The 18436-nt window shown below is 47.5% G+C and overlaps 1 protein-coding gene across 2 annotated transcripts in view; it reads left to right on the forward strand.

Annotated features, from left to right (window-relative positions):
* LOC133341508 (cytosolic 5'-nucleotidase 1A-like) overlaps window positions 1-17737 on the forward strand; it is a 38719-nt gene extending 20982 nt beyond the window's left edge. For both annotated transcript variants that reach the window (XM_061550211.1, XM_061550210.1), the window contains exons 3-7: window positions 768-935; window positions 14206-14335; window positions 15889-16011; window positions 16151-16335; window positions 16668-17737. In XM_061550211.1, the coding sequence (XP_061406195.1) occupies window positions 768-935; window positions 14206-14335; window positions 15889-16011; window positions 16151-16335; window positions 16668-17015 (954 nt within the window). In that variant the 3' untranslated portion in view covers window positions 17016-17737. The remainder of the gene's footprint in view (window positions 1-767; window positions 936-14205; window positions 14336-15888; window positions 16012-16150; window positions 16336-16667) is intronic.
* Window positions 17738-18436: the final 699 nt, after the last annotated feature.

The raw sequence follows: 18436 nt of genomic DNA on the forward strand, positions 1-18436 counted from the left end.
GGGGAGTCATCCTCCTGAATTCCTCACCATTACCCCCACCTCCATCGTCATGAAATCATCATCATAATCATAAAAGGTCATTTAAAAACGCATTGTTGTATATAATGTATTATTTATTGTAGTCAATGTTATTACACGTTTACCATTTCCCCCCTATTTTCCATTTGAAACAAAGTTTCTGCATTAGTGAATTCTGCATTCTCAAGAGTTTTCAATGCATATGTAAATTCTGAATTCGAGCGTTTTCAAAAATGTGACCCTCGCGGATTGAGAGGAGGGTTTACCGTATTTACTCTCATATATTCAAAGCGCTAAATTCACTGTATTATAGAGAAGGAAAGTCTTGGACGAAGGGATTTTTCTAAATCGGGTGTTTTCTCTCTGCACATGTCAGAGTAAAGAAGGCGCTATATTTCACAGGGACAGTCTGCAGTAGTTTTACAGTAGGGAGCGGTGTTTTTTGTGTAATCTCGTTTGCGTAATTTGCAGGTCATTTTTTTTAATTTGCTAAATTTGGATCATGATGCTGGGACACAATGGCCTCTTATTAAATGATAACGCAGGATCTTAAATATCCACTGTGAAGGATACTGTGCGTATTTTACAGTTTAATATGCATACAGTAATAACCAGGGCAGCCTATCGGGTTCAAACCCTGAACCTTTGCCCCAAGCGGCCAATGTGTTATCGCTGAGCCATTTCATCAATAATGAATGGAACATTTATCATATAGACTGTTGTATGTACTTGTGTGTGTGTGTGTGCAGCCAAAGCCACAGAATGCAGTCACCATTGCGGTGTCATCACGTGCCCTTTTTGACATGCGCGAGGAGCGGCGCGTGTACGGGGAGCAAGGCGTGGAGGCGTACTTGGCACTGCAGATAGAGAAAGAGGAGGAGCCTTTTAAGCAAGGTCCCGCTTTCCCATTTGTGCAGGTAAACAACCAGTGGTGTGCTGAGTTTCTATGCGCATGTTGGTAGATGGCACATTTTCACCTGGGTCAGTGCTTAGCCTTGGCATTGATCCACCGTGCAACTTGTAGTTGTCTCAGAACAGGAAAGAATTAATACTATTAACAGTCAATAGAGATATACAGATATTTTCTTCCTGTCATTGATATAATTAACCTATTTTAAAAATCTGCTTAAAAAAAACTATGTCAAGAGAATGGTATGGGTCTGACACAAGGCTCAAAAGTTTGGATATGTCGAGTTATTGTCCCAGCATGGGAGCCATCATGCTTTTGTGCTTTTTAATGACATCGCAAATTACATCATAATATGTTTCCTGTGACATAATTTCCTGTTATCTGGAATTTATAATGTTAATTCTTAAGATGATTCCAGAACCCTGGTCCATGAGAAATACCACTGGGCAAGAATTTTTTACGTAAATATCTTGCTGTGAAAGTACGTCTTCCCAGGATCCAGCTGCAATCAACTGACTATAATTGAAGTTCTATTTGGAATTCATACAAATGGTAATCTAGACACCAGTATAATTTGCCCACATACATTCTAACGTAATATTGAATTATAGATGTGAACTGTAGATCTACGGTTGATACACAATACCTCCTGACTATATAGCTTTTAGAGTATCACTTGTATTTTGTGGGTCTTTCGGTAAAGTCGCATAGATAGAAAAAATAATAACAATAAAATAATAAATAATCAAGTGAATAAAAATAATAAAAATATCACGACGTTTCGATCGCTACAAGCAATCGTCAGGAGAAAAAAAGAAGGGGAAAGCTGCTGAGGCTGGCTGTTTTAAAGGTTTGAAATGGGTGTAGCCCAGATGTCATAAACAAAGTGGGCTGGCGAGTGATGTTAAAGTGAGAAATTTGCATGTAAATGTAAGATCGGAGAGCTACCTCCATGAGGAGGGCGCGGAGGTGGCCATTGTATTGTGAGAGATTAGCATATCAATGTAAGATCGCAGAGCTACCGCCACATGGAGGAACATGAGCAACGGCGGCTATGTTAGTGTGAGACATTTAACCTGTTAATGTAAAATCAGAGATTAGCATGTCATTGTAAGATCGCAGAGCCACTGCCACATCGAGGACATGAGCGACGGTGGCTGTGTTAGTGCGAGACATTTAACCTGTTAATGTAAAATCAGAGAGTCGAAAATAACTGCTAACATCAGAAGGTAAGATGGAAACATCACAGCCAGTTATGACTTAAACTGGTTAATAACGTCCTTCCAATGATTGCTTAGTTTGTACCCATCTTCTTCTTGGTTCTTTCGGTAAAGTCACGTAGAAGGGAAGTAATAAAATAATAAAAATAAAACATAATAAAATAATTCTCACGACGTTTCGGCCACAACGCAAGCAGCCGTCCTCAGGTGGAGAACAGGTCCGTCAAGTAGACAGTCTGAATGGCACGCTCCAGGCTTGGAGCGACTATTTATGCTGGGATGGAGGAGCGAAGAGCATCTTGACAAAATAATTTGCATATCAAGAGGAATTTAGCATATTTATGGGAAATGCAGATATGCGATTAGCACTACTTGTGAAATGCGTAGGAGGTTTGGCGAGGGGTTTAAAGTCATTATGCCCATGCATTATGCAGGATTAGCAGAATCAAAGGGAGGGAGTAAGGTCAGAATTAATAAAGGGAAGGAATGTTAATAATACAGTGATACCTCGGTTCACGAACGCTTCGGTTCACGAACAACTCGGTTCACGACCAGAAAATTTCATAAAAATATGCTTCGGTTCACGAACTCCGCTTCGGTTCACGAACAGGAGCCACGCCCATTTTTATGCTAATTCCAGGCTGTCACATGGTCGTGATTTATTGTAACGGGAGCGAGCAATGCAAAATCAGCCGAGGGAGTACCCGCCTCCTCCTCCTCGGGGGCTCGTGACACGTAGTGCGCCCGCCTCTTCTGGCCTTCACGCGCAGGCTACACGCGCACGCGCACGCACGCGCGCGGACGCACGCACGCACGCGCACCCCGGAATGAGCGGAGAGGCACACATGCGCCAGCTGTGACAGTCATCCCTCTTCACCTAAAAATAAAAATACCCCGAGCGATGGATTTTTTTCCACGTATTTTCGTCAGCGTTGACCACAGCCCCCTGAAACGATCTCTCCTTGAAAAATCCATTATGCAAAAATGGAATGAGTGCCATGACTTTTTTGAAAAGCACCACCCCAACATAGCTGTCACGAACAGAGTGTTAAATCTCATGAATGATAATGTGGTCTCTCAAAAAAAAGGTCAGAACGGATTAACCGGATTTACTTTGAACCCTATGGGAAAATGTGCCTCGGTTCACGACCAATTCGGTTCACGACCAGAGTCATTTCACGAATTAAGTTCGTGAACCGAGGTATCACTGTATGGTGTCGCAGCAACTAATATGCTTATTGACTATACCTTGTCATGTTACACTATGTTTTATTCTACCCACTCAACTGTATAGCACACTGCTATATATTCACTATAAAATAACGATACTATATATTGCCTTATACATTGTATTAAACATTACACTTTAATACTATTTATTATTATATAATATGTTATACACTATACCATAAACCATCGCGTGAAGGTACTAAGAGTAAGCAACGAAATATGTCAATGGGAGAATGGTGGTAGGAAGCTTGCAGCGGAGCAAAGAATCCATTCCCTGCGGAGTGCATATCAAGAGGAATTTAGCATATTTATGGAAAATGCAGATATGCGATTAGGAGGATTGGCGAGGGGTTTAAAGTCATTATGCCCATGCATTATGCAAGATTAGCAGTATCAAAGGGAGGGAGTAAGGTTAGAATTAATAAAGGGAAAGAATCTTCTTGGTTCTTTCGGTAAAGTCACGTAGAAGGGAAGTAATAAAATAATAAAAATAAAACCTAATAAAACAATTCTCACGACGTTTCGGCCACAACGCAAGCAGCCGTCCTCAGGTGAAAACCAGGTCCGTCGAGGCGACAGAGTCAGACCGAAAGAACCAAGAAGATGAATCCCTGCAGTCACGAAAGCTTTAAATCGAAAGGGAAAGAATGTTAATAATATGGCGCCGCAGCAACTAATATGTTTTTAGACTATACATTGTAATATTACACTATGTATTATTCTACCCACCCAACTGTATACCACACTGCTGTATATTCACCATACAATTACGATACTATATATTACCTTATACATTGTATTAAACATTACACTTTAATACTATTTATTATTATACAATATGCTATACACTATACCACTGACCGTCACGTGAAAGGCACCAAGAGGAAGCAACGAAATATGTCAATGGGAGAGTGGTGAAAGGAAGCCCGCAGCGGAGCAAAGAACCCACTCCCCGCGGAGAATACAGGATATATAGTCAATGTCAGTGAGTGGAACGCGGTCCGAAAGTCACCGTAAACGTGGACACAATCAGTTAAGATCCGAAATGGTTTATTACGTCCTTCCAATGATTGCTAAGCCAGAATCCATCTTCTCGGTTGAAATTGTCTCTGTGTTTGTATATGTGGATCGCCTCATGAACGAATCTCTCATGGTAGCCAGATGGCTTGCAGAGAACCTCTGTCTTGGAGAAGTTAATATCATGTGAACCCACTGAATTGTAACAGTGATCTGCCACGGCTGAGGTGTTTGTCCTACCGTGTTTCAAGTCTGCTTTATGTTTACGGATGCGGTCCGAGACATGTCGTTTGGTTTCTCCAATGTAACCGCTACCACAGAGGCAACTTAGTTTGTAGACGGCAGGGTACTGTAAGTCTGGAACCACATCTTTTACAGACGGGACCAGATCACGGATTTTATGTACTGATTAAACACAAGATCCAGGTCCGATTCAACACAGTACATAAAATCAATCTACAAACAAGTTGAAGTTACCCTAATGGATTCTCCCTTATCTCCAGTTGTAGCCAATGTTTTCATGGAAAAACATGTTTTGAGACAGATGCCATCCAGGCATCCACTCTATGTCCATCCTTGTGGAAGAGGTACGTAGATGACACGTTCGTCATCTGGCCACATGGCTTACCAGCTCTGAACCAATTCCTCAACCACATAAATTCCATACACCAAGCCATCAAATTCACCATGGAAGTGGAAAAGGATGGCAAGTTACCATTCTTGGATGTTTTAATCGAAAAGAGACCAGATGGCTCAATGGGACACTGTCTACAGGAAAGCCACCGATACGGATGCCTACCTAAAACCTGACTCCCACCACCATCCATCCCAGAAGAATTCCCTCATCAAAACGCTACACTATAGCGCTCGATGTATTTCCGACCATCACCACCTAGCCAATGAACTGGAACACGTACACCAAGCCCTCAAGATGAATGGATATTCAGACTACACAATCCGTAAAACTATCATGCAACCGTTGGGAAAGAACCATCTGAGGACCCAATCAAAACCATCACCTTGCCATACATAGCAGGGGTTACCAATTTTGTTTCCAAAATCATGAGCAAACACAAGATCCAGGTTCGATTTAACATAATACATAAAATTAGTGATCTTATCCCATTTGTGAAGGATGTAATCCTTGAATGCAATAATCCGGCATCGACAAACTAAGCTGTGTCTGCAGCAGTAGTTACATTAGGGAAACTAAGCGACATGTATCGGACCGTGTTCGTGAACATAAGGAAGATCTGAAACAGGGTAGGACCAATACCTCAGTCATGGCTGATCATTGTTGTAATGCGGTGGGCTCACACGAAATTGATTTCTCCAAGAAGAAGGTACTATGCAAACCCACTGGCTATCAACAAAGACTCGTTCATGAAGCCATCTAGATATATAAACACGGACACAATTTCTACCGAGAAGATGGGTACATTTCGATTTAAAGCTTTCATGACTGCAGGGATTCATCTTCTTGGTTCTTTCGGTAAAGTCACGTAGAAGGGAAGTAATAAAATAATAAAAATAGAACATAATAAAATAATTCTCACGACGTTTCGGCCACAACGCAAGCAGCCGTCCTCAGGTGGAGAACAGGTCCGTCAAGTATTGGTGAGGCAGTGTCTAACAATGGCCTGTACATCAGTATTCAGTCTTTATTGGATCAAATCTTCAATTATTGCAATGGTGTCAGGCACAGGAACTTTGGTAAACCAAGATACTATATCGAAACTAATGAGCAAATCATCTGGACATAGTGATATGTCCTTGATTAACGATACTAAGTGAGCTGAGTTAAGTACAGCTGAGGTGGTCTTACCAGTGAATAGTTGTACGGTCTCAGACAAAAATCGGGCCAGTTTGTAGGTGAGTCAATCGTGGAGACGATAGGATGAAGTGGTTTTTTGGTAAGCCATTTAATCTGAGTGGTCGAGAAGCAGAGTGTTTTAAGGAAAACCGCTTGGTTGCTTCGATTAAAGATGTCGAATCAGTCATGATATTTGTGGTTTTCGTAACCAGGCGGTTGGGTGGATCTCTATTGACTTTGGTATAGCTACTGTAAAGGAGAGCCGACACAAGGTTGCAGGGGGTTTGTCTTTAATTACTTCCCCCAGTCCACACTCATCCCCAGCCTTCTCGATCCATTTCCCGCCAATTCTCCCCTTTTTCTCGCCCGTTTTCTCTCTTATATCTCCTCGCCTGCTCCTCTCCCTTCCACTGTCACCGTTCCACTCCCCCTCCTTTTGGTGGGAATCCTTACCCTGCCATCCCTTACATCACCCCCCCCCCCCCCCCCAGTGAAAAAAAAAGTCCTCTGTTCTGCCTACCCCATCGACCATTTCAGTCTCACTTAGTGATGACAGGCCTTCACCCCCCCCCCCCCCCGCAACCACACAATTGAATATAACACAACAATTGAACGGTCTGCCCGGGTCTCCAGCCAGAGCCCCGTAACAGCCCGGACATCCACAGGCCGCAGATGATCGCGGCGGCTCCCTTCGCCGGAGGCCCTCTCGTTGCGGTCCCCGGTTTGGTGGGGCCGGTGCCGCCTTATCTGGTGCTGCCGTCTCTCCAGCCCCTGCGACTCTCGGTCGTGCCGCCTGTCCGTCAGGCCTCACATGGGGCGCTGTAGGTGACAAGGGAACACAGGGAACCGAACCCCCTGCAGGTCGGCAACTGGTGGCCGGCGACCTTGGCCCGGGTAGGGGTGTTGATGATGGCGGTGATTGAGGTGGAGAGATGTATGGCTTAAGGTGGGTGGGGTACACAAACCATCGTCACTTACCCAGTTGGACCTGGACGCACTAAGGTCGGAGTGCTTTAATGACCTTGACCGACCCTTTCCAGGGTCGGTGCAGTTTTGGTGAGAGGCCAACCGGCACCTGAGGACAGTGTAGCCATGCCTGGTCCCCGACTTTAAAGGACTTGGCTGTCACTGTTCTCTTCCCGTATCCGTACGTTGCTTCCTTGGCTGGTGGCCGATGTGGCCTCGGCTGCTTGGCGGGCCTCCCTTAAATATATGAGGGAGGCCTTTAGTGCTTTTGGCCATGTGTCGGCTCTCACGGGAATGTCCGTCAGCTGCACCTCAATAGGCAGAACGGGATCTCGTCCGTACATCAGGAAAAATGGCGAGAACCCCGTCGCTGTGTGCGGGGCCACCCTGTACACCGCTAAGACCGACGGGGAGGTCCCAGTCAGAGTGGTCCCAGTCAGAGTGGTTTTTGTCCACCACTTGGGACAACATGGCCGCTATGGTGCGGTTAAGCCGCTCCACCATCCCATCGGTCTGGGGATGATACAGAGATGTTCGGACCTTTTTAGTGCCCAGGATAGAGCAGACATCCTTTAGTAGCTACCTTGATCCGTGAGCAACCGCTCCGGTGCCCCCTCATCAAGAACATAGCCCCCCACGAAGGCATCGGCAATGGTTTGTGCCATTTGGTCTTTTGAGGGCCCACACCATCGGTCACCTTGTGCAGTACTCGACTCCAACCAATAGGTTTTTATTTCCCCGTGGTGTAGCCGGCAGTGGTCCCAGCATGTCCAACGCGATGGGCTGTAGGGGCGCCCGGGTTACCCGGGGGTGGTAGCTTCCGCTGCGCGCATTCGGCGCAGGTAGCGACCCATCGGTGCACGTCAGCGGTCATGCCTGGCCAGAAGTACCGACCCTGTAATGTGGACAGTGTTTTCCGCCCTGCCAGGTGTAGCAGCTAGCGGCAGTGCACGTCCATGACCAATTGTCGATGCAGCGACTCCGGAACCACCAGGCATCGCTGGCGTCCTGCCGGGTCCAATCGCATGAGGAGGTCCTCCCTTATGATGTACTCCTCCCCCCCCTGCTTCCGCTGAGGCACGTAGTGCTCGCAGGGGGGCTTGCTCCTGCTGTAGTCGTCTCCAATCTTCCAAGGTTAGCCCAAGGTCATGGTCGGTCAGCTGGATTTCACCCTGTGTGCCCCCTGCCGTGTGTACGGGAGCGATGACCATTCCTTCCGGCCTCGCCTCCTTGCAATGTACCGCACCTGTGGTGCATGTACAAGGGCCCTGGGGCGCCAGCCGGGACAATGCTCTATCCACCTGGCCAGCTGGTCTGAAGGCTGGTTGATGCGGAGCGAATACTGCAAGGACGTGTGGTCAGTGCGGACCGTAAATTTGCGACCATACAGGTAGGGTCGAAATTGCTGCACGAAGTGGACGACCGCCAAAAGCTCCCTACATGTGACGCAGTAGCGCTGCTCCGCTGATGACAGCACACGACTGCCGTAGGCGATAACCACCTCCCGACCCTGCTGGATTTGTGACAAGATGCTGCCGATGCCCACATCGCTGGCGTCTGTGTCCAGGATAAAGGGGAGGTCAAAATCCGGAAAGGCCAATGGTGGTACATCTGTCAGACGTGAGCGCAGCTGCTGGAATGCCTCCTCCTCCAGATGTCCCCAATAAAACCTCTGGTTCCTCGCTGTCAACACGTGCAAGGGCTTCGCAATGGTTGCGAAGTTGGGTATGAACTGGCGGTAGTAGGACACGAAGCCCACAAACCTGCGTACCTCTGGAATCGTTGTGGGATCAGCCCAGGCCCTCACGCAAGCTGTCTTTTCCGGGTCTGTAGCCACTCCAGACTCACTGACGACGTGGACCAAGTAGTGTACCGACAACTGCATAAGGTGGCACTTTGACGGCTTGATCTTCAAGTTCGCGTTCCGGAACCGCAGGAATACCTGACGCAATCGGCCAGTGTGTTCATCGAATGATCGGCTGAAGACAATGACGTCCAGGTAGATTAGGCACCATTGGAGGCCTGCTAAAGCCAACTCCATTAAGCGTTGGAACGTTGCCGGTGCAGTCTGGAGGCCCATAGGCAGGCAGTTGAACTTGAACAGGCCCTGTGGTGCCCGGAACGCTGTTTTAGGCCGGGAGTCTGTGTCCAGTGGGACCTGCCAGAAACCGGATAATAAATCCAATGTACTGCTCAATTTTGCTCTTGCCAGTGCATCAAGTGAGTCATTGATACGTGGTATGGGATATGCGTCGGCAAGCGTGACGGTATTGAGTCCACGCAGAATCTCAGTGACCCATCTGATTTCTTGACTAGGACCACCGGTGCCCCCCAGGGACACGAGGATGGGGAAATTATGTCCTCCTGCAGCATTTCCTGTATGTGCCCTTGTTCCATTGGGCTCATTCTTTATGTGTTTTGGCGCAGGGGTGCGGCGTCTCGCGTGTTGATGTTGTGCTGCAACAGATGTATGCGTCCTAGGTCGAACGGTCACCGGCTGAACACGTCAGAGAATTCCTGCAGTAATGAGTGCAGCTGGTGCTTCTGGTCGGGCGGCAAATCCGGCTCAGGCCCCGCCAGCTGGTCCATCCACGAGTCGTCCCCTTTATCCTCGGACTGACTGATGCTTCCCACAAGCTCTGGCCCCATCCCGGGGGCTCCTAGTGACAAGGGACTAACGTGGGCCAGAACCATTCCCACCTGCACCGTCACTGCTCTGTTCGAGGTGTTCAGCACTTGAATGAACAGATGTTGCTTCCCCTGGACAAATGTTTCGGCCCCCACCAGTGCGTGGTGATCCGTGGCGGCTGGCGCCGGAGACACCAGGATGGGTGAGTCTGGCCAGGCTGTCACGAGGGAGGACCAATATTGCAGCAGTATCAGGATCTGGGCTGCCGGGGGAATGGAGACAGACTCACGGACCAGAGCCTGCACGTAGGGTACCCCCCGGTCGGCCCCCTCCGCCTTTAGGAAATGGAGATGTGTTCCCTAGACTTCCACCCGCCCATTGGCCAGATAAATTTTCATAGGCATTTGCCTCAGAAAGTCCGTCCCCAACAGGCAGGGTACGGGCAGCATTGCCGAGACAAGGATGGGTCCTGCTACCGAAAGCTGCCCAATCTGCATCGAGGCTTCAACCTAGCCCAGGAAGCCCATATTCCCTCCATTTGCTACGATGAACGTCGTCTTGACGGGGACTAAAGGCCGGTTTTTATCCGGCAGCATCTCGTGCATGGTGCTCGAGATTATTGTGGCCGATGCCCCCATGTCAACCAAGATGTGTGCTGACACTCCCACGATTGCACCGACCAGTACCGAGGCTCCCAACGCGGCCGCTACCACCCACCTTGCCAGCTTCCTCCATTGTATGGCTGAGTCCGGCCACTGACCAGGCAGCGGCTCACTATCCTGTGGTGTATGGCGAGGTGACAGGGAATGGATGTGAACGGGCCAAAGATGGGGTTCCCTTCTTTGGGGTGTGTCGCAGCAGGGTAAATGCGCCCTTGTTACGTGGGGTGGGCTCCGGCCGTGACATCACCCCCGGCCGTGACGCCATCCCCGGCCATGATATCACTTCCTGCCGCAAGGCCACTTCCGGCCGTGACATCACCCCCGACCGCGACGCTACTTCCGACTGCGACGCCACTTCCGTCCGCGACGTCACGTCCGCCCGTGACTCGATTCCCATCCCCGTCGCGGCCCCTGTCCCCGTCACGGTCCCCGGCCCCGGGTCCGTCGCGATCCCTGGCCCCGTAGCGATCCCCGGCCACCGACTAGGACGGTGGAGCCCGGACGGGATGGTGTCACTCGCCTGGTTCCTGTCGGTGTTCGGCCCCGGCGGGTTCCAGGTGGAGTTGGCTGTCTCCGGCTCCGTGCGGCACACATGCCCCTCTCGACCTCAACGGTGGCAGACCCATGGGGCGCTTCGTCGAGGTGGCTCGGCGCGGTGTTGTAGAGGCGGCTGCCAGTGGCGCGGTGGCTGGTCGCGCCCCTGGTCTCTCTGCTCCGCAGCCCCTGGATTGCCGCGTAGACCTCCCGCAGCAATGGCTCTGGCTCAGACGCTGGAGGTCCGTTCCCAGCTGCCATGATGAAGGCAGCCTGCGGTGACGGTGCAGGTTCGGCGATTGGCGTCACTGGTCCCAGTAGCGTTGCGGTAACGGCCCGGCTGCTCCCCCCCGCCGCGCTAGCCACCTGCGTAACGCTGTGTGGAAGCTACCTGGTCTGTTGCTCCGCACGAAGCTTCAGGTCTTCTCGGCCACAGTCATTCCCTCCCTTCTCTACGCTTGCGAAACGTGGACCCCCCTAATGGATCATCTTCGCCGGTTGGAAACATTTAGGCTGGCCTGCCTACGATCCATCCTGGGTTTAACCAGGCTGGATTGTGTGAGCTCACAAATCCTTGAAAGATCTCGGCAAAGTCCCATCGGTGAGCTCCTCCGGCAGGCAAGGCTGCGTTGGCTGGGTCATGTAGCCCGCATGCCCAGCCACCGCATGCCTAAACAGCTTTTCTTTGGCCAGATCGAGGAGGCTAAACGGGAGCGGCACGGGCTAGAGAAGAGATGGAGTGATGTGGTACAGGAGGACGTGGAGCTGAGTGGACTTGCCGATGACTGGTACCAGCGGTGTCAAGATCGGCCTCTGTGGAGGAGGCTCGTGAAGGACGCTACTGGGCAGTTGGAGGCAGTCGCCCTCCAGCAACAACGGAGGGCGGAGGAGCGATGCTCACAACAACGAGCGAAGCGCCGGGTGGCTAAAGCACAGCAAGTTGGCACAGTAGGGGGCACAGGTTGTGCATCAGCCAGTCATCTCGGTCATCTCAGTCAGTCGACCCGTGGCACCTGGGTCTGCCCCGTGACCTCTTGACATAACTATTTGCACAGCATTTGAAATGTAATTGCAACAGTGCTTATCTCGTGATATCCAGCATTGTCACATTGCTATGTAAATGGAGGTGCGCATGTGCTCAGTCAATAAATTAGATGATGGCAAAGTTTAGAAATTAAAAAAGTTTAACCTTGGAAGTCTCTTCCACCAACATACCAAATCGCCTATGTATGTATGTATGTTGAATTTATTTCACACCATACGTAGCCAACTGCTAATCAGATGTGCGGATAATTAGAGGTGTTGTTCATAACTTTCTCATGGTTTTTGCATTAGACATGCACAAAAGAAGGGTTAATTATCAGTAGCCTCTAAATCTTGGTTTACTACTAATACAGGTGTGTCTCACTTAATGAGCGAGTTTTGTTTCACGAAAATTGCTCAGTAAACGAAAACTTGTTAAACGCTTGTTGTTTTTAAATCCTTTATTAAATCCTTTATATTAAGTTCGCTTGCTTGCTTGCTTACGACCGTGCAAATTTTTCGGTCGTTTTTTAACCCACTTCCCGTGATCCAATCGAGCTGACATTTTCCACAGACTCGTTGTGCGTGACAATAAATTTTCACGAAAATTTTTTTCCTAAATTTTACACTGTTTAGGGGAAAATAAATAAATATTTTATTACAAATTTCTTAATGCTGGCAGACAATCATCTGACCCATAGGTGGCAGCCATTTCAAGCCAGAGGACGAGAGGACTCTAGCCGCACCGCATATAAAGGATTTTGAGTGAAAAACTTTGTTTTTACGGGTTAATTTTTATTAAGTTCGCTTGCTTGCTTGCATGCTTGCGTGCTTGCTTGCTTGCTTATGACCGTGCAAATCTTTCGGTCGTTTTTTAACCCACTTCCCGTGATCCAATCGAGCTGACATTTTGCACACAGACTCGTTGTGCGTGACAATTAATTTTCGGGAAATATTTTTTTCCTAAATTTTACACTGTTTAGGGGAAAATAAATAAATATTTAATTACCTATTGCTTAATGCTGCCAGACAATCATCTGACCCATAGGTGGCAGCCATCTCAAGCCAGAGGACGAGAGGAATCTAGCCGCCACGCATATAAAGGATTTATAGTGAAAAACTTTGTTTTTACGGGTTAATTTTTTTTCCCCATTGACTCCCATGTTATAAGCTGAGCTACATTTCGGGCCCAAAATGTTCCACTCTTGAACATTTTTTTTTACATAAATGCAAATTAGAATTTTTTTTATGACGTAATATGAAGTAATCAAACATCAACTGTAACACCACAGATGAAGAACCACAGTGCTTGCAGGTGCTTGGCATTGATGTTGTCTGATGGTAGATGTCAGGTGGTGGAGGGAGCAGCAAGGGCCATGCAGGACCACTGGTTCAAATATCATTCGTCACTGATGTTTTCCTTGGCTCGGAATTGAATCATGCGGGGATGCGAGATGGAGCGTGACTTCCTGCCCTTAGCGTCTGAAATTAATCAGCGCTGACACCACCTCCCCCACATTACCAAGCACGTGGTTCACTCAGAACAGGACAGCTCGTAAGCAAACAGCTGCGGTCCGCCATGCACCTCCTGCTGCCATGGGACACATCGATCAATTGATCTCCGCTCGCTAAATAAACATTTTGCGAACAAATGTCCAAATTCAAATTCCTTATTATAGCGCATTCTCGGACAGATCACTCATTAAGCGAGAAACGCCTGTACTACTAGACCAAATTTCGTCAAAATTGGTCGTGGGACTCGCATCTGCACCGACAACAAACCATTAATTGATATATTACTTTTCTCCTCGATGGTATAAATTATGCAACCCCCTCAAAGTTCCAACGTATAACTAACCCTCCACATGCTGTGCAGCTCTAGTTGGGTAACCACATATTTACCATGATTGTACATTTACTCCGATATCCACTCGGTACCTATTCCGGATGACGTTTTATTTTTTTGTAGGTTTAATCATTACATTTGTAACGTGCACAAATCGAACTTAAAAGGACATTGAGAGGCATGGATACCTATGCATTTTGTCAGTACAATATTTAAACATCATGTGCATTTTAAAATAGGTTTTAGATAGCCCAACCAACATAAGGAAGTAAAAATGTGTGTATATAATTGACTGTCGACTAATCCCACTTACAAAGGTTATTTATGTTTCCAACAGGCCCTGGAGGCTGTCAATATCCGACTACGCCATCTTTACCCAGACAGTGACCAGATATTTGATGTGGTGCTAATGACCAATCACCACGCACAAGTTGGGGTCAGACTCATCAACAGCATCAACCATTACGGTGAGTGTTCTAAATAAGCCATGCTGGACACTCGTGTTGCTAATAACTCACACTTTCAGATTCTTACTCTCTAAATTACAAAGACACATTGCAAACAGGAGCTGCCGTGGTGTAATGGTTAGTACACTGAATTTACAATACAGAGGTCGCCGGTACAGATATAATCCAATGGCAGGCTGATCGATGCCCGGCTGCGGTCAACCATGTTATGTATGCAGATCTGATAATTGCCACCCACTCTAAGAAGTTGGATACAATGCTGTAGAACCTGGAGCAATGCTACCGAGGGATGGGGCCTTATCATCAGCCCCACAAAAACAAAGCACCTGCTGGATATTTTATGTAATCGAATCATCCCCTTCCACTCCCCATGAGTGATGGTGCAGTAGTGGAGAGAATGAAGCGTTTCTGTACCTGTGGAGTGTGCTTATGACCAGCTGCGGTTTCGCAGGTCTCCAAATCAAGTGGCATCATTTATTCAGCTGCATAATGCTGTATGGAAGCAACCTCGTCTATTGCTCCATATGAAACTCCGGCTCTTCTCAGAAAAAGTTATGCCCTCCCTTCTCTATACTTGTGAAATCTGGAGCCCTTTCAGGAATATCGGTGCCAGTTTGAAAAATTCCCTCAGGCTTGCCTACGATCAATACTGGGTTTAACGAGACCCTTGAAAGAATCCTTGAAAGATATGCACATAGTCCTAATAGTGAGCTCCTCTGGCAGATGATGCTGCATTAGCCGGGTCCTGTAGCCCACATGCCCAGCCACTGCATGCCCAAGCAGCTTCTGTTTGACCGGATAGAGGGGGAAAAACAGGTGCTGCTCAGGCTAGAGAAGAGATGGACTGATGTGGGACAGAAGATTGTGGAGCTGATTGGAATTGCGGATGACTGGTACCAGTGGCGTTAAGATGGGCTTTTGTGGAGGAAGCTCGTGAATGCCTCTACTGGGCATTTGAAGGCTGTCGCCCTCCAGCAACAACGGAGAGCGGAGGAGCAATGCTCACAACAATGAGCGGAGCACTGGGTGGCTAATACGCAGCAAGTTGGCACAGTGGGAAGCACAGGTGGAGAATCTGCCAGTCATCTCAGTTGACCCATGGCATCTGGGTCTGTTCTGTGACCTTTTGCCAGTGAATCTTCGACATTTCACGTGGCTTTAAAGTACACGAAGCCTGGCACAAGCACCGTGGTGACATCACTAATAGTGATAAACGACAGTTGTTGTTGGTGATAATGGTGACCATGGTAGTGGTGGTGTTGATATTGGTGATGGCATATTTACAATGATGATGGCCATGGCAATCATAGTGTTGCACAATCCTCCAAATAAGATATAGTTGTGACGAAAATGGGTGGATAAACATAAATAGGATAAACGCTTTACTATGTCCCCCATCCATATAAAAGCAGATGTATTCTGTATTCGTAACGACCTTGGATGTATAAGGGTGTATTTCATATAAATCTTAGAGTTGCAAAGTGATGGTGTTAACAAATCATAAATGGTCGGTGTGGTAGATGCTGCACTAAACTTTACATGGCTCTCAACAGGTCTGAACATTGAGAGGTTTTGCATGACTGGTGGAAAAAGCCCAATTGGCTACCTCAAAGCGTATCTCACAAATTTGTACTTATCTGCCGATGCGGAAAAGGTGCAGGAAGCAATCGAGGAAGGTCAGTATAATTTTATTCACACGGATTACACATTTTGGAAATTTAAATAATATTCAGTGCATAACAGACGTGTTTCTCTCTGTAAAGTCTGATACTTGTGAGTAATGTCCCGGTGTTGTGACTTAATTCCTTTGCACAGGGATTGCTGCGGCAACCATGTTCAACCCACCGGAGGATCGCGTGTTAAAAAATGATGAGCTGCGTGTGGCGTTTGATGGCGACGCGGTACTCTTCTCAGATGAATCGGAGATAATAGTTAAGGAACATGGACTTGATACCTTCTTTGAACATGAAAAGAAGTTTGTCGACAATCCCCTTGCCCAGGTATAGCTCTGCACCTATTAATTTATTTTGACTCGCGGCAGAAATATTCATACGGTGAATGTAATGCGAGTGCGCTAATGAAAAGTGTAAGATATTTAACAAATGTTATATTACCTGCACTGTTGGACTTTGGAATTCCCTCCAATTGTCTATTTCCCCAAGCTCTTTTCACCAAGCTCTTTTCACCTTGCTCAATTGATTAAACATGTTAACCCTTATATATTACAACTTTGACATTGCTGTTTGTTGCTGGCATATTGGGCCTTTGGGGGGCAGTGCCCAGCAACTGTATAACAAAAACATATATATCACATTTAATTATTTATCTCCAGGGCCCACTGAAGATGTTCTTGGAGACCCTAGGCCGCATGCAGAGAAAGTTTCACGTGAAAGGCGAGCGGCTGGGGTGCCCCATTCGCACTTACTTGGTAACCGCACGTAGCGCTGCCAGCTCGGGGGCTCGGGCCCTGAAGACCCTGCGGACGTGGGGCCTTGAGGTCGACGAAGCCCTCTTCTTGGCCGGTGCCCCGAAAGGACCGCTGCTTGAAAAGATCAGGCCCCATGTTTTTTTTGATGATCAAATGTTTCACGTCGAGGGTGCACACGAGCACGGCACTGTGGCGGCACATGTGCCGTTTGGAATTGGTCAAAAATACAATAAGTCTCAGAAAAAAAAGTAGAACGGCCAGTCTGGTTTTAACATCATGCAATTTAAGAGATAAATCTATCAATTTCTATGCTTACCTTTTTTTACTGTTTTTTGGTTGTTGGGGTTTTTGTTTTTCGTGTTTCTTCATTCTTGCCAACCGTCCATATTACAGGATGGAGGTGTTGCCAGGATTGGTATTGGCTGAGAGTAGGACACTCCTTGGGATATATTGTTTCATTCGCTGCTACTGCTGTGTGCTTTACTATGAACAAAAGCACTGTGGGAGTATATATTATATGGTAGACGTTAAAATGATTACATTGATCAATTCAGCATGAGCAACGGACCTCACCTTACGGTGTAGCATTTATCATTAGTCCTTTACATGACAACTGTTCCAAAGTAACATGTGTTTATACAAGAATAAACTTGACAAGCTTACTGTATAGGAAAACCATACGAGAGTGCCTTAATCTATAACAAAGTTGGGTGGAGTCAGGGATAGCGATGGTTTGCCACCCATTCAACTGCAAAATAATTTGTTCATCAGAAGTACATTTCATGTTTGTTATGGACACCTTTTATACTGAGTGTGGCCCTCTGCGTGTTTGCTCACGGTGCCCGCCTTCTTCCTCCGGCCTCCCCTTTCCCAGCCATCTCGCCCCACTTCAGGCGGTCTCATCCTCTCCCACCTCATCTACCACCCCCAACTGTCTTATATCTGGATTAAAGTAACGTAGTCTGAAATCCCCACTTGGTTGTTGTGTACTCTCCACTGACAGGTGATTTACTCATGTTCGGCATCACAACGTGATGAACTTCGTCAAATGTGTCAGTTGTCAAGACTTTATTCAGGAAGATAGGTGTACAATAATCCCTTGCCAACCGCGGGGGTTATGCTCCTATAAACTGCCGTGGTTGGCAATACTCAGGCTTTATGGGAAATAGGGGGTTAGGGCAACCGTAGCCACAGTCTCGAAACAATAACAAGCCTGAATGGGTCAAACCTGCCAAGTGGGCCGTGCAGTCCTTGAACTGTGCCGCTTGGCTCAATTTGCTTTTACGTGGGCCCCGACCACGTAAATAGATGTGATCTCAAGGGGTGAATGTAGAAGAGATGCTCTGTCAAATTGCTTTTGTTTAATGTACATAAATAATAAGAGTTCAACTTGGGATGGATGGACATAAGCTTATCCGAGCATACATTAAAACCTTGTAAAAAAAGCAAATGTTAACTCAAGGGAGGAAAGGGGCAGGGAATAATAGAAGGTGCTGGGCCCACAGAGCTGGACGACCCTCAAGGAGCAAGGATGATAATAAATGAGCCACGCTGGGCTGTGTCCACCGCTGAAACGAGGACGTAATCTGCATTGTGTGAGGCGGTGATGATGTATACCCCGCACATGGTCACTCACCTCAGCGAGCATGAAACATTCATCCCCTAGTTGGAGG

The sequence above is a fragment of the Lethenteron reissneri genome, chromosome 11 (genome assembly GCF_015708825.2).
Source record: "Lethenteron reissneri isolate LAM-NWPU_2019-01 chromosome 11, ASM1570882v1, whole genome shotgun sequence".
Taxonomy (NCBI): Eukaryota; Metazoa; Chordata; class Hyperoartia; order Petromyzontiformes; family Petromyzontidae; genus Lethenteron; species Lethenteron reissneri.